The sequence below is a fragment of the Cyanistes caeruleus genome, chromosome 8 (genome assembly GCF_971803275.1).
Source record: "Cyanistes caeruleus chromosome 8, bCyaCae1.hap1.1, whole genome shotgun sequence".
Taxonomy (NCBI): Eukaryota; Metazoa; Chordata; class Aves; order Passeriformes; family Paridae; genus Cyanistes; species Cyanistes caeruleus.
Genome location: NC_141708.1, coordinates 14273725 through 14289566, shown reverse-complemented (window position 1 = coordinate 14289566; position 15842 = coordinate 14273725). Strand labels below are relative to the sequence as shown.

Sequence of the window (15842 nt, the reverse complement as noted above, 5' to 3'; positions counted from 1 at the left end):
AGCGTTTGGGTTTTTTTCGGGGTGACTACCCGCCCTTTCCCCGCTGCCTTACCGTCTCTGTCGTTCCTGCAGCCGGCTGCCAGCTCGGGCTGTGCTGGCCAGCCCCCGCCCTCCGGTCCCCGTCCCGAGCTCCTCGGTGTCTCGGTGTCCCGGCTCCGTCCCGGTTTTGCTGGGTGCGGGAGCCCAAAACGTCCTCCGCCGCCGGCGCAAAGCGAAAGCTCGGGCAGGGCGGCGAGCCCCGAGCCGAGGGGGTTAAACCAGGAGCCTCCCCTTACCTTCAAAAAGTTAAAAATGTCTGGAGCCTGCATCTCTTAAAGGGGCGGTGCTGGTTGCAAGGAGTCTTGGCACCGGCTGCGAGAAAGGCTGGTCAGGGGCGTGAGTTCCCCTCCACCAACACCAAAACATTGCAAAAAAAGGCAGAGCGCCCCACACTTTAGATAAGGACAATTAGCCACCAGCGAGCCCCTGCAGACAGCGAGTTAATTAGGGGTTTCCTGCTCTCCGGCATGCCCTGTCCCAGCTCCTGCCCCCCGGGGCTCTTAGCCCTGATGGCACCTGGGCTGGCCCTCATGGCCACCTTCTCTCTGCCCTCCCAGGCTGGGGACAGGAGAGCACTGCCGGTGGAGAAACCTCCAGGTGTGAAGGGAAGAACTCTCATTCTCCTTGATGTCAACACCAAGAGCCCTGTCAGGATAATCAGTGAGAATTTCCTCTCCCTGCAGCTGGACCCCTCCATCATTCATGATGGCTGGCTCGATTTCTTAAGGTAAGGCAGGAGCCCCCCGGCGCCCTCCCCACGCCGCCCGCGGGGCGCCCCGGCGGCCCCGGCTCCCAGCCCTGCCGGGCTCCGCGCTGCCGGCGGCGCTTGTTGTGACGGAGGGAGCGAGGCCATGGTTTCCATTAAGATGCACATGTTTGCAATGGAGAAAGCATTTCGGAGACTTATCAGTTATGACTGAAAAAATGTCGTGCTCCCCTCGCTCCAGCAACCGCTCCTTTGCAAAAAGCACAACACGGGGCCGAGGCAGCACAGGGGAAAAAAAAAAAAATCAAAATCAAACAAAAAAAACAGCAGCAGGAACGGGGCCGCCTGCCGAGCCGAGCCTTCCCCGGGTCCCGACGGGCAGAGAGCGGGTGTCGGCCAGGTCTTCTGAGCCCTCCGCTGCCCGGACTCGCAGCGCTGCGCGGGGGGCAGAGCCGGGCTGCAGCTGCGCTGGGCTCCACCGGCCGTGCGGAGCGGCCGCGGCCTGGAGGCGCTGGGACGGCCAGAAAGCCTTCTCCCTGCTGGGTAAGTCGGGGAGGGAGAGCTGGTCTCCTCCGCACGCCCGCTCCGAGGGTCCTTTCGGCAGCCGGGGAAGGAGCAGGGCGAGGATGCGGGAAGGCGTGAGAAGAGGAGCCGGGACGGCTCCCGCTTTTCTCCCCTCCCCGGCGGCTCGGCCCTTGGCACGGTCCCGAGTGGCGGTGAGCGCCTCTGCCTCCCGGACGCCGCTGCACTTGTCCGGAGGGCGCAGCAGGACGGGGGGAGCCGGGCCCGCCGGTGTCCGGGCCAGCACGGGCGGCTCCCGCTGCAGGGCCGCGCTGCTCGGCCCGCTCGGAGCCCGCGGCCGCCGGTACCGCTCGCTGCCGCCCCGGGCGGGGCAACCGGGCCCGCCGGGGCCACGGCGGGTCCTCGAGCCCCGCGGTCCCCGGTCTCTGGCGGTACCGGGGAAACGAGGGCCCGGCCCGCGGCTTCCTCAGCCTCCTTTCTCCTGTCCCCAGCTCCCGGCGGCTGGTGACCCTGGCGCGGGGCCTGGCCCCCGCCTTCCTGCGCTTCGCGGGCAAGAGGACGGACTTTCTGCAGTTCCACAACGTGAAGAACCCGGCCAAGAGCCGCGGCGGGCCCGGCCCCGACTACTACCTCAAGAACTACGAGGACGGTGAGCCCCGGGGCCGGCGCGGGGGGCGGGCGCTGCAGCGGGGGCTGCGGGAGCCGGGCGGTCCCGCTCCGCCTGCCCCGCTCTCCCCGCGCCCGGACGCGCTGCCGCCGGGCAGGGGACAATTCCCGTACCCTTTCTTCCCCGAGAGAGGGGAGCCGAGGAGCTCGGCGGAGCTCGCTCCCGCATTGCCGGTGGGTTTGGCGGGTGTCGGCCCCCGGGAACAAAAGACCAGCACGGGGGAGCGGGACTTTTCATATTCCCCCGCCCCGCCTCCGTCTCCCTCTGCCCCCGAGACCCGGGCGGGCAGCGCCGGGCACAGAGGAGACTTTGCCGCGGCTCCAGGCATCGGAGCCCGGGATGTCTGTGCACTCCCCATCCCGCTCCTCTCGGGAGCTCCGCTTTCCCCCAGGACCTCGCGTTTCTCTGCCCGCCGCTGCCCCTCCGGGCTTGGTCACGGTCGGTCCCCGGGTGCTGGTGCCCGGCCGGGGCTGCTCCCCCTCCGAACCGCTCGGCCATCCGAGCTCTTTCCAGAGTCACCGCCTGGCCCCTGCTTTTCGGCTGCTCCCCTCTTCGCCGTCTGCCCTTCTCCCCACAGAACCTCGGTACATAAAAGGCTTTCACCTTTCGCGGCCCATAATTCACATAAAGAAAGTGCGTAGAAAAGTTAGGGCCATATCTCCGTCCTAAGGCACTTCTTTTAAGAAGAAGAATATCATGTCCACGTGCAAGAATTTATTGATTTTTCTCTCTTGCTTAGTTTGTTTATTTTTTAAAAGAAACAAGCTTTTTTTTTTTTTTTTTTTTGCTTTTTTTTCTTTCTTACTCAACGACTACAAAAAATTAGCTTAAGATTTTTTCCATAAGTAATTCTGAAGGCCAATTAACGCCAGACAGATCCCACTGGGCAGGTCTGTGGAACAGAGGAAAGTTTGCAGAGATCTAGTCAGCAGCAGTCCTGAATGGAAAAAGCAGATGCATTTGCCAGTTTTCTGATGGCTCTCACTCCTGCTGCTTCCCTACATAACATCTGAGCTCTCTGAGATGAATGTCCTTCTATTCCCACTCGCAGGCAGGTGGGTAAGATTTTGTGCTCCATCTTTCACTTGGTCTCCCAGCTGGGGCAACCCCGATGTTATTCCTTGTTTTTCTTCTTGTAACATACCTCACTTGAACGGTTTGTTGCAAGCTTTGCCTGATGAGATGCACTCCAGGAAAAAATGCTGACCAAACTTGCCACAGACACCTGGTACAGTAGAAATCAAGTGTTGTGCATAAAATTGGGGATGAGACTCACACAAAACATTTGTAAGAATAAATTTCCCCACCTTCCGTATTTCAACAACTTACAAGAGAGAACTTACACTTCCTTATTAAATGTCTTCACAACAGCTTTCATGTCAAGAGAGGACTGAAATATTTTGGCTTTTTTTTTTTTCAGTTTTCCTCATGGCAATAAAATTGAAATGTAGCAGCCTTCAAAATGAAGCTTTTCATAGAAGTTGTAACCACAGGTCTTAACTTTTCATCACTTAAATATGGAACAGGACCATTGTGAATGTGGGTGAAGGAAGGGGAAGACACATGTGGTGTGTATCAAGCATCGGTGTAAATCAGAAAGGTGTGGTAAAAGGGATTTCCTGCCTGGAAGCAAAGCTCTCGTATTTGTTCTTAAGATCTGTGTGCAAACTCCAGGGTCAGGGAGTTTCACCCTGTTTGGATAAGGGGTAGCGTTGCTAGTAGCTCACATCCTTTTGTGCCGAGGCTGCACTAAGTGCTTCACTAGAGGGATCCAGTTATCCAAAATAGAACCCTGATGCCACCACAGCTCTTTGCCCTGCTTTGGTGGGTATGAGCAGCATTTGGATCACTGGTCCCATTTTGGTTCCCTCATCTGTGGCTCACCCAGGACCTGCTGGGATCAGGACACGCAGTTTCTGCTGAGGACTTACAGCCTCAGCAGACAGCACAGAAAACTGATGGCAATCAGCACCTGAGCATGGGGGAAGCCAAACAGCATCCTGCTAGGTACTCTTCCTTCTCTCCAAGCTGTCTGGGGTGTTTGGGGTTGTTTTCCGTGTCCATGGGCTTTTATATGTCCAGTACCTATTTTCTGAAATTTCTTATAATGGCGGGGGAGTGGGGAAGATGTTGGGGGGCTTGATTAGTTAAAAGTCAAAAAACATTTAACAGATAAATCAGTGAATTTTAAAGCCTTATGCAGCACTCTAGTGATCTTTAGTGACGTGGCAAGTGATTGTTCGGTTGTTTTCTGCTTTGAATGTTTGTCTTTTTGCCACTTCTGCCTGTGGGTGCACACAGACTCCAGGCCTATGCCTACAGGGTCTGGGCTCTCTTTGCAGCCCCCAGGGGTGTTCCCGTGCTTTGTGTTCCCCTGTGGCCTGTGCACAGAGGGAGAGGGAAGGGCACTTCCTATGCTCCTCTAAGCTGCAGCAGCTCACAGAGTGCAGGACTGGGAGGTGAAGGGCACATGTGCAAGATTGCTCAGAGAACTGCAGTTACAAGTGAATGACTGTGAGTGGTGTTCACATCACAGGCAGCTGCACCCCACCGTGTGCTCACTGGTGTGGCCCTCTCAGGCATTCAGATGGGAGGCAGCAACACCGACAGGACTGCTTTGCATCATCCTTCATGGATCCTGTGACCATGCTTGCTAGAGCTGGAATGAGTCTCCGTACAGGGATCTTCATCCTGTGAATCCCCCTCTGCTACCCTGGTGCTCTTCAGACTAGGTGTTCCTCACTGTTCCCTTTGCTGGCTTTTTCTATCTCTGTGGTGCTCTGCCTTCCTGACTATCAGACCTCCTCAGAGGTTCATCTTACTCTTCCCCTGCACTAAAAAATAGTATTTGATTCCCTTTTAAATGGTCCCAACTACGCACACCTCCACCTTCTGAAAATTTCTTTTACCTAGGCTTGCTTTTGGGTTTACCAATCTATTTTTTCCCACCTCTTTCTTTCACAGAGAGTGTGAGTACTCTCCCAGGGTAGCAGTAGTATTTTGACTTGTATCTAAAATATACTTAGTTTTTCTGAAATAAGGTGTCTCCTTTAGGTTTCAGCGTAACTCATTTCTTGTTCAGATTTTTCCTGGAAATGCAGACCTGGAAGTATCGTGTGTTACCAGGGCTGTACAATATCTTTCCTTTGTATGTGTGAACAGCCTCACCCCAGTCTAAACTTGTCATGTTTGGGCAGCAAAGGCAACAAAGTGGTGCATGCTCTGTGGCTACTGCCTGTGATGCCCATGAAGAGGGTGCCCATGGCCATTTGTTTCAGCACTGTGTATAAAACCAGCACAGCAATTTAATCACTTGCTGGCAGATCTGTCAGAACCATGATAGATGCTCCTGGTGAGCCATAGGGTGTGCAGTCCCTGTGGGTTGGTAGCGTGGCTATTGGTACCTCCTGGACTTTGCTAAGTATTAGGTCAACTAAGGTGTTATATTAACACCCCACCTATGTCTCACACCAGGTGGCTTCCATCCCATGCAGCCCCAAGTTCGGATGGTCACTCCTGGAGTCCACCCTATTTGGATAAGGCATTGGGTTTGCTAGAAACAGAAACCCAGTTTAATGTATGTCAGGCTCTGTGGTACCAGGAGGTGGGGCTGTGCCAGAGACTTTGTGACATTTTATGATCAAGAGGTGTAACATTTTTAGCCTGAAAGACTTTTCCCTCCCTTAAATGGTGTTTCTCTGTATGCGCCCTGCTGAGTTCGTTTTTCTTCCCCGGCTGTGCTCGGCGTTGTGTTTTGTTATCTGGAGATGTGTTTCTCTGCTTCCATAGGCACGTGTCTGATTCCAGGGCAGGTACCAGGAGCTAGGGTTTCATGCTCAGTCTGTGTAGTAGGCCTGCTTCTCCTTCTGCTGTGGGGTTTGCTAACGAGCAATCTGCTCAGCCTGTCCTTTCAACTGCCTCACATGTGCCAAGGACCAGTTGGGTCTGGGGAATGGGACAGCAAGAAACACTGGTCTCCAGGAAAACAGGCTTGAGCAGCTCCTCTTTGGAGCAAAGGCATGGCTTGTTGCTGGTACAAAACCTCTTCTGAAGTTGAGTTTGCTAAAACCAGACTTGCACACTGTCCTGGAGCTTGGTGTTCGAGTGTTATGTGTGTGTGGAGTCCTGGTCTTGTTTCAGCAAGAGATGCTGTGGGTGCTGTCTCAGCACCTGAACCTAGAGCCCATTTTGGAAGCTCCTTGCTGGTGCTCCAGTATGAGTTTGGTGGGCTAATGTGGAGCCTCCTCATCTGCAGGGTGGTCCCCAACAGCCTCACCTCAAAGCCACAGAGACAGCTCTGGACAGCCTGTGGTGGCACAGACATTGCTCCAGCTTCCACCTACGCAAACGCGCTGTGAAGGAAGACTCCAGCGGAAAAAGAGGAGTTATTCATAGCTGGAGTTCTCAAAGATGCACTTGGCCCAAGTGCACAGCCTCTCACTCCTCTACCCCATCCTTTTGTAGACTTTTGTAGCCTTTTTATGGCTGAGAAGAGACTGGAGGACACTTTGTGTGGCTCTGTGTGGGCCAGGGAGGCAGAAGGGAAGGGGACTAAATTTGCATGATGTATGTAGTGCATCCAAGAAGTTTCTGAGCTGAAGTGTGTATGGACAACACATTTCAAAAATACTCTTTTAATTGCTGGTAAGTTGCTTCCTTCTATTTTATCTCTTTCTCTCTTTTTTTTTTTTTTTTTTTTTTTTTTTTAGGGGGATGCCAGGCATCTGGAAAAATGACCAATTACACCAAAAAAAATTATAAAGACACGTTTCTTAAGGCTTCCATACTAGTCAGGGGATTTTGCAGTATAGTGTAGGAAACTTCACATCATGCTGTGAAATACTGGCATAGGTTTTCTGTGTATTCTCTCAGTGCTGATCCATTCTTTCAGGCATCCACAGGTACCCAGCATTGCACCCAAGCCTCAAAATTTGTCTGGAAGTGGGAATACCTTTTCACCCTTGCTCAGTCCATACTGCACTAGTGTCTTCCAGGATGCTGTTAGAACGTGTGCCAGGGTATTGAGTAGAAATGAAGACAGTAAACTGCTAAATGATCTGAGGATTCATTTATGTAGTACAGGGGCTGGAACTGACCTCAGCCAGGGCTGCTGCTCCCACTCTTCTGCCCCTTCTGGCATATTCCTGCTCTCTTCCATGCCTGGAGCCTGAGGTTGTTTGGTGAGTCAGTTCAGGGATCTCAGCTGACCAAAACTTGATGGAGGAGATGGGATTGCACTTCAGCTTGTTCAGTTGCTAAACTGATTAGTGCCATGTGGCATGTTTATATGGACCAGGCAGAGGTGTAGAGGACAGTGCTGGCAAAGGAAAGCTGCACTGAAGGCAGGTGGGACTGTAGCAATCTCAGTCTTGGTCAGATTAAATACTTCAAATCTATGTCCTGAAGGCAGGAAATCTCACCTTGTGTTTTTCTGCCATCAAAAGGACTGATGTCCATGCTTTCTTTATGATCTGTACGCTGTTCTTCGGCTGCTGCCCTTGTGCTGGCTCTGGTACATTTCTGATCCTCTGCTAAGCCAGCAAAAAATTATTTCAAGTAAAAATCAAAAAATCAAAAAATCAACAGCTTTATTGTAGATTTAGTGAGCAGAATTATGAGGATGATCACGGGGTATGAGGACACCTGAGCCACAGAAAGGGAACATTGTTGCCGTGTGTCTGGGAATGTCCTTTTGGCTCTGCCAGCTCATCAAATTGCAATAGATGTTTCTGAATGGAGAATCATCCCATTGCCCTGGTAAAAACAAACAAACGAATTTTCCTTAATTCAAGGAATCATCTTCTGTTTCTGATCACCCAGGGCCCCTTTTCTGTCTGCTTTGTGTCACTCAACAGTTTAGACATCTGTCCTTTCAGATCTTGAAGAGGAAATAGATTTTTTTTCACCCTTCAAGTGTTTCAAGCACAGTTCCTTAGGGAAGGCTGTAGCATTTCAGGCATAGCAAGAACTCAGTCCCCAAGATGGGAAAATTCTCTGATGTCCTTCAGACTTCTGGGATTTGCCAGACCTGGGGCTGCTCCATGTCTCAGCATGAGCTCTGGGGCAGCCTCCTTCTCCCTAGTTCCCAGGCACCACGACTGCAGGGAAGGAGCTACAACCTGCTCTGCCTCCATAAGGAGTCCCAGGGCTTGGCTGTTTCCTTAGAAATTAAAAAGAAATAATAAAAAAGGTTTGTAGAAAGCATGTTATGCAAGGTAAGGGAGATACAGCCTAGGCAGGAGATACTTCCAAAGATTGCCTGTTTATCTCCACTTTTTAAATTAAAAACTGTTCTTCTATAATCATGCATGAAAAGTGCTTTAATTACTGCAGGAAATGGTGCAATCAAACAATTACCTTCTGATTTGTTAGCTATTTGTTTGTCTGTTGGTGAGATAAAAAGATTCCTATGATTATATATTTCATTGTTTACAGCAAGCATCCTAAATTCTACTTTAAAAATGCATATTTTTGTTAGTTTCACACTTTTTTCCATGCTACATCTACTTTGTACGAATTAAAAGTGATTCATGCAAAACTATATGCAAGGGGAAAGACGTGACTTTTTGTACACAACTATCCATTCTAAATCAGCAGCTGGCATTCAGGGAAAATGTTCAGAGTTTATTATTGATTGGTCTCTGAATACATTTAGGTATGTAAAAAGTGAATCTAATGTTAGGGATATTAGCAAATAATTGGAAACACTCACTGAGAGCATTCTTATGCTATAAGTAAGGTCGGTGCTGACATACTAATCAGTGTAAAGAATAAATATGTGAGGAGTAGAATGATGGCAATGATCGAAGTCATATCTTTCAGTCATAGAGATTTTTCATCTTGGAAAAAATGACAGAGATTATGACCAATGCTATGAGCTCGGTGTCACACAGAGAAGACAATTTGGGAATGATTATTTCCTTGTTTTCATGACACAAGAAATAGCGAGCATCCAGTGGAATTATTACATATAAAATGAACAAATATGACTTTTTTTTTAATATTGTGGGAAATAACTTGTGGAACTCATTGTCAGGGAATTCTTCCCAGCTAAAATAAAGGAATGAAACTAATGTGTCAAAAATTTGCCCATTAAAGACAGACACGATGAAGACGCAATTTGTGTCTTGAAAAATCTTCTGTCTTTCTAAATAAAAGTTGTGTTCCAAATTTCACAATCACTGGGCATTTTATAATAATTCCAGCAGACAAACCTGTTTTTAAAAGCATTTAAAATTTGTTGATTTGAAAAGTAGGTATTTTACAAGTTTGGCAATTTGAAAATCGTAAGACTTTTGCCTGGTCACTCATTAAACATCTATTTAATTTTGGTACTAACGTAATTTCCCAATATTCTATTTTTTAGAAAAAGTGTTCAGGTTTTGTTAGAATAAAATAGAGGGGTTTTTTTCTCCTTTTGAATTCAGTTTTCAAGACTGTAAATCTGAAGCAAACAGTCCCCTGAGGAGGATGGCCAACCTCAGCTTGTTGTGGTGCCATAGCAGTGGTGACTCTTGCTTTTGCTGGAGCGGTGATCGCTGAGGGCAGTGCTCACTTTCACACACACAGACACAAAAAGATGAGTTATTTCCCCTCTTTACCCTTCTGTCACACATCCCTCTGACAATAATCACATCCCCCTCTCCTGTCCACATACACCTGGGACTGTGCCTTCCTCCTCCCAGCTTCCTGGCCATCAGCTGCAGTCGTCTGTGTCTGCTCCATGACTCCAGCAGCTCCTGGAACGGAATTGCCTATGGGCAGGTCACTGAGCCACGGGCTGGTCACTGCCACACTGACAATGGCTAAATTCTCGGCTAGAGAAGCTCACTGTGTGCAAGGGAAACCCGGCCCTGCCTGGGAGCTGTCTCTGCGTGCTGTGCACCGTCCTCGACGTCTCGCAGCCTGGAACTTCTCTGTCCTGCGGGAAGTGGTTACTGAAACCCCTTGGTGCAGGTGACTCACAGAAGGGGACCGCTAGAGCTCAGCTAGTCCTGGGATGCCCGGGAAAAAGCATCGCTGCGGTTGTGCCACTCCGGAAAGGTGGTTTCTAACTTGCTCTTCAACACCTCCTCGGTAGTTTCGGTGACCTGCATGGGCGGCGTGCGCCCATGAAGTCTCAGGAGAGGCGGGACAGGGATGCGCTCGGGGACAGCCCAGCCCTCCTCCCGGCTCCGCAGCCTGCCGAGGGACAGCTCCTGCGGGACGGCTGCCGGCGGGCTGTGACGGGCGCGGGCCGTGCCGAGGCTGTGCCGAGGCAGCCGCAGCTCACCTGGCCGCCACACGGGTGTGCTCCCACCATTCGGCTCGGGGCTCCGGGCCCCGCGCTGCCGCCGCCGCCGCCGCGGGACCCGCGCCCGCCGCCCCGGAGCGCCGCGCCCGCCGCGCCCGGCCGAGCGGAGCCTGAGCTGGCCAGGGTACTGACCCGGCCCGCCGGGGGCACGGCTCCTGGCCGCCCGCCGGCGGAAACATTTGGCGTCCTCTGGGGCTCTCACATCTGGAGTTCTTCTTTCGCACTCCTGGCAGGAGCGGCTGGGTCCCGTGTTCTGCTGAGCACTTTATCGCTTTTTTTCCGTTTTTGGGGGTTTTTTTGGGTTTTTTTTCCGTTTTTCTTTTTGTTTTGTTTTACTTTGTTTTGGTTAATCGAAGCTCAGGAAGGCAGTGAGTGCCCTTCTCCTGCCTGCTCGGAGCTGCCCTGCCCGGAGCCTCCTGGCTACCATCCTCTTTCTTGGCTTCCTTGCCTTCTGTCTTTTTTCCATCTCTTCCTTTTAAGATTTGAAAGCTGTGAACTCCTTGCTGTCTGTGTTCCTTGGGTTTCTCTTGCTGAGAATGCCCTTAGGCCTTCAGAAGCTGTGGTCTGCCACTCCTCTTCCCTCAGTGCTGCTGGTTCAGCACAGTGGTGCAGAAGAGCCTTTGCCTCCTCTGCGCTGGGCACAGCCTGGTGGAGTATGAAGGACCAGGCACTGAGCTCCTTGGTGAGCTCCATATCCCAGACATCTGCCCACAGTTTAAGCTGGAGTTATAATGACTGTGGGGTCCACCTCCATCTTTAGGTCTTGGGCAAGTTTCTTGGGTCCCTCACCAATGTGAGAAGACAGGACCTTGCATGTCTTGCCTCTGCTTCCTGAGTGTCTGCAGTGGCAGCTCTCAGAGAGCCCCCATGAAGATAACTACCAGAGAGTTCTCTGACATCTGTGCCTTGCATGCCTTCCCCACACTCTTGAAGAGATTTGTCTGTATGTGACTTGACATCCTTGTGGTAATCCCTGTCACAGCAGCTTTATCAAAACACTGCTCCTGCTCTTCGTTCCTGGGCCTGCCCTCTGTCCCCAGTCCCTGCTGACAGAGCACACAGAGCCATCCCTGTGGTCCCCAAAGATGGATGTCACTGCCATGGCTCCCTGCACCCTGCAAAGTGCTGGCCCCTGACCCTGGTCCTGGGCCAGTGGTTTCTCCCCATGGGTCCACATTTGCCCTGGTTTGGGTTCTAGAAGTCATCCATGCCTTTTAGGAAACAAAAGTTGCTTTGAGCCAGCCTGGACACCCTTACAACAGTTCAAAGAGAATTGCAGACAGCATATTGACCATCTAGTTTCAAACCTGTTTGTCTCTCAGTCTTCTCCTCCTTCAGGTTCTCGTTGATGTATTTGACTTCATCTTGCCTTGGGGGGTGGGTGGGGGGTGTACAACTCTTGCCTGCAGTTCTGTAGGAAGGGAAATCCATCACCCAGGAAGTTCATGGGCTCTGGGTGACTCCAGCAGCCTGTGGTAGCAATAGCCTTCCTCGTGTGGGACAGATGTAAGGCTGTGTTTCTCAGTCTTCAGTTCTCAAAATATTTCACACAACAGGGGTTCAGGATTTCATCATTCATTAGCTGGGCAAAGGTTGGGAAGGCCCAAATCTTACTCAGTTCCTACCTAAGAGAATGTGCACTAAAGCACACAGTCAAGGAGTCTGTGCTCATTAGCTGCAGAGGAACATTAGTCCTTCCTCTTGCTCCATCTCACTGATGCCCTTGTGCTGGATGTAGAAATACTGAACCATATTTCCATGGTATCTGGATGCTGCCCACTCTCCACTCCTGACCATGCTAGCTGAGGGTGAAGGAGAGAACTCACACGGCTAACTACAGACCGTGGGTGCTTTAATGACATTGTTGTTCTGAGCAGTCTGTTTTAGACAGGCTTTAGAGAGGCTGTACTAATCCCAAACCACACAGAAAAGAGGTAGAACACAGCCTGGGCAAGAAAGTGTAGTGACTTTAAGATGAGGCTCAGAGACAGGAAGATCATGTGGCTTCCAGTCCTTCACCACATGTTTGGAGGCAGTTCCCCACCGGCCCAAGACACAGCAGAAGTTTGGACCTAAGTTTGCTGAACCTGAGATTGGACACCTTGAGAGACAGGAGCATGGCTTTTGGAAGCAACTTTGGTGTTTCTTGATACATGTAACAATAAAGGAGCTGGAGAGTGTGTGTGGAGCAAGGTGTGACTCTATTCTGACAACAAACTTCCTCAGCAGCTTCTAGCTAGAAGGGAATTGAACCAAGCAAAGACTGTCCTTGTGAGGCAAAGTGACCTTATGCAATGGGGTGGAAGAATTCCAACTTCAATCTTTGCTTATCAGAGCTGGCCGCCTGAGATTTTGTAAGAATTAGACACAGCATCTGGTGCCTGTGGATCTGAACATGTTACAGAGTTTATTAAACTCACAAGGGACCTAGCAAGGACTAGTTTGCACCACTCCCCTCCTGCTTACACTGACAGATCTTACTTGATTCTTGTTCTGCCTTGCTATTCCGTCATTCCCTTTCCCCAGCAGGTAGTTCTAGGGTAGGGAATATCATACAATATAGCTTAGAGAATTCTCATATGAAGAGAAAACTATTGTTGAGTAATCCTCCTACCTCCTGAATGTCAGGCATTAGAAGGATACAGACACTTGTTCAAAGAGTCATAAGCCATGCTGACCAGTGATAACTACAGTGAGGATAAACAAGCCTTCTTCATCACCTCTTTGACAGGCAAGGTTAAGTGGAAGCCAGGGGTTATTTGATTTAGTCTTTTCTCATTATTTAGTGTCAAATACATGTTGCAATATAAACATTGTGAGACTTTTGCACTCTCCTGCAAGGGAGGGGTCATCATTGTAAGATAGCAACAGCTAGGCAGGTAAAGGATGGAAGGGTCAGTAGGTTCTGTGTGCATACAGCTTGAGCTTTGTGTGGGAGAAAAGGAGGCTCGGGCTGGGGAGGGTCATTTGATAGGTGGGTCCAAGGGGTTTGGATCCTTTTGTTGGGTTGCTTTTGCAGAGTGATGATTGTGTGACTGTCATATTGGCTAGAGCTGATCCAAGCATCTGGCAAAAATGAAAATGAAAGCTGAGGTTTGGCCATCTCCCTCTTTTCTTTCCCTTTTGCTGTAGACATTGTTCGCAGTGACATTGCCCTGGATAAGCAGAAAGGCTGTAAGATCGCCCAGCATCCTGACATAATGTTGGAGCTACAGAGGGAAAAGGCAGCTCAGATGCACTTGGTTTTGTTAAAGGAGCAGTTTTCAAACACATACAGCAACCTCACACTAACAGGTAAGGCTGCAAGACCAGCTCTGGAGCCAGGAGCTGGGTCTGGTTCTTGCTAATTCACAGGTGTGTTAAAACCCTCGGGTTCTTCACCTCTGTATGAATCAGCATCTCTCTGGCTGCCTCTGTTTCCTATCAAGGTTACTGGGTATTGGGAGGGAAAGGACCAGCAGGAGCTGGAGGTGGACTCATAAGGCCTTTGCAGCTGGCACCTATGCAAACACTCCAGATTTGGTGCCCCTGAACAGAACATTTTCTACAGTCTGACCTAAGCAGAATACCACGGCATGTGAAGTGCTGGAGAAATCTCCCTGCTAACTGTTCACGTCGATGGGGCTGCAGCAATTACTAAATTTGGAGTCATTTAAGCTGCAGCTGATTTTTTTTCTTTCCAGAGCATGCACTTTGTGTGAACCCAGTAAATATTAAAGAGCAAATATAAAGGGATAATGGCCTAGACAGAGATGAGAGGATACTCTTTTTCTGGCAACTGTTTGTATTATCCAGGGAACAGAATCTCGATGGAGGAGACTGCCACATTTTGGATACACATTTAATGGTGCTTGTAAAGGACCGATGTCTTCAGGCAGTGAGTGGGCAGAAGGATGGTATCCCAGCAGCCAACAGGGCCCTCTCATATCTCTTCTCCTTATCACTACAGCTGGATGAGCCACAGACGATGGGAAGGAGGAAGAGACTAATAAATCAAACAAGACCCCCTTCTCTTCTTGACAGGTCCCTTTCCTGTGAAAGGCAGGCAGGCATTTTATTTTTATAGGAAGGCGGACCCTCCACTCAGTCTTGGGGGGAGATGGCAAACGCCATGGTGGCCCTCCCCTGCTGCTGCATGGCTGGGAGAGGCAAAGCAGTCCTGCACAACCTCCCCCACACTGCTGTCACCCCTATTTCAGTGCCCAGCCCCTGCCTTGAAGCCAGCATGGGTCTGCATCCTCACCAGTGAGCTCTGCCTCTGCTGGGGATATCAGCAGTGTTGGAGCTCTCGGGGACCCATGGAAGTTGGATGGTGACACCAGCACTGCCAAAAGGCTCAGCCCAGGGGGTCACTGGATACTGGAGCCATGAGTGTAGCTGAATCGCATCATTCCTGAAGGCCAGCATTTAAATGGGATCCTCAGAGCCGTTTCTCATTCTCTGTAATGTAATCCACTTGGCTGTTTATTCCCAGTACAACTGCTGGAATCAACATTGTCAGCTTTTCCCCTGACAACTTGCTTACTTTCCACTAAACAAACTTCCCTCGAGAAGTGAAGCTGCTCTCCCCTGTCCTCCTTCCCTTGCTGCTTCAAAAGCTCTCTGGCATTGCTCACATTTTTTGCAGAACCTGCAGAGCAGAGGTGCTACCTGGTTATCAGCTTAGCTCTTAGCCTTTCCAAGTGTGTTTACAGCATAGTTCAGAAGGTTTTAGCTCTAACTCTCCAGGGTGGAGAGAGCAATTTCACCAGAATATTACCCAAAGAACTATTTTAATGTTCTTTAACGCCCTTTGAATGTGAGCAGAGCAACTTCATAATTGTTATGAAGTTTAATCTTTTATTTCATAGACATAGTCTGAGAACATGGTCTCTAGACAGCTAAGCATAATATTTAACTGGAACTCTACTAACTTGTGTAAATATTTCCCTTCTCTGTGATGGATCTGGTGTTTGGGGTGGGTAGAGGGGGTTGTACATCTGTTGCAGAAGGACATTTCTTACCTTCAAAATTCAGACAGAGTTTGCTTGAGGACTTCTTTTTGTTCTGCACAGTGGGTTTGTACAGCACTATAGGGAGTGCCCTGGTCATGAGGCAAGGTGCAGGAGCAAGAATGCAAATGTGGTTTAGGGAGTCCTTAGTGAAGGACTGACTTTGCAGGGGTGGAGTATCCATGAGGTCCTTGAGAACAGGGTTTCCTCCTGGGGGTTTGTGTCGAGGAGTCACTTGGCCTCATGCAGTGCACATACTGTGGATGACCTTCAGTGTCCAGCCCACACTGGAGCAATATTGAACCTCACACCTCTGTGAGAGGGCTCCTACTACTGCTAGTCTTCAGTTGTACCCAAAAAATGTAAATGGACTATCTTGCCCAAAGTCATATACAAATGAAGGTGCTTTATGATGGGATAGCTCCTCTAGGAAAGCTTGAGAGTATAAACACTACTGTGTGGAATTTTTATTCCCATATCACTAACATTACCATTGTAGTGATCTGGATAAAAAGTCCCATTCCCTTCCTCCTCACAGGTAATATAGTTACATGAACAATTTGAAAGACTTTCAGGCCTCCCACTCTGCCTGCAAGTGTGGGCAATGGATTCTGCCTACAAACT

The 15842-nt window shown here is 50.1% G+C and overlaps 1 protein-coding gene across 3 annotated transcripts in view; it reads left to right on the top strand.

The window, feature by feature from the left end:
• The first annotated feature begins 260 nt into the window (after positions 1 to 260).
• HPSE2 (heparanase 2 (inactive)) overlaps positions 261 to 15842 on the top strand; it is a 106958-nt gene continuing 91376 nt past the window's right edge. The window contains exons 1-3 of one of the 3 annotated variants that reach the window (XM_086899518.1): positions 261 to 766; positions 1759 to 1916; positions 13360 to 13521. In XM_086899518.1, coding sequence (XP_086755644.1) covers positions 507 to 766; positions 1759 to 1916; positions 13360 to 13521 — 580 coding nt within the window. In that variant the 5' untranslated portion in view covers positions 261 to 506. The remainder of the gene's footprint in view (positions 767 to 1758; positions 1917 to 13359; positions 13522 to 15842) is intronic. The other 2 variants (XM_086899517.1, XM_086899519.1) reach the window with 2 other exon arrangements.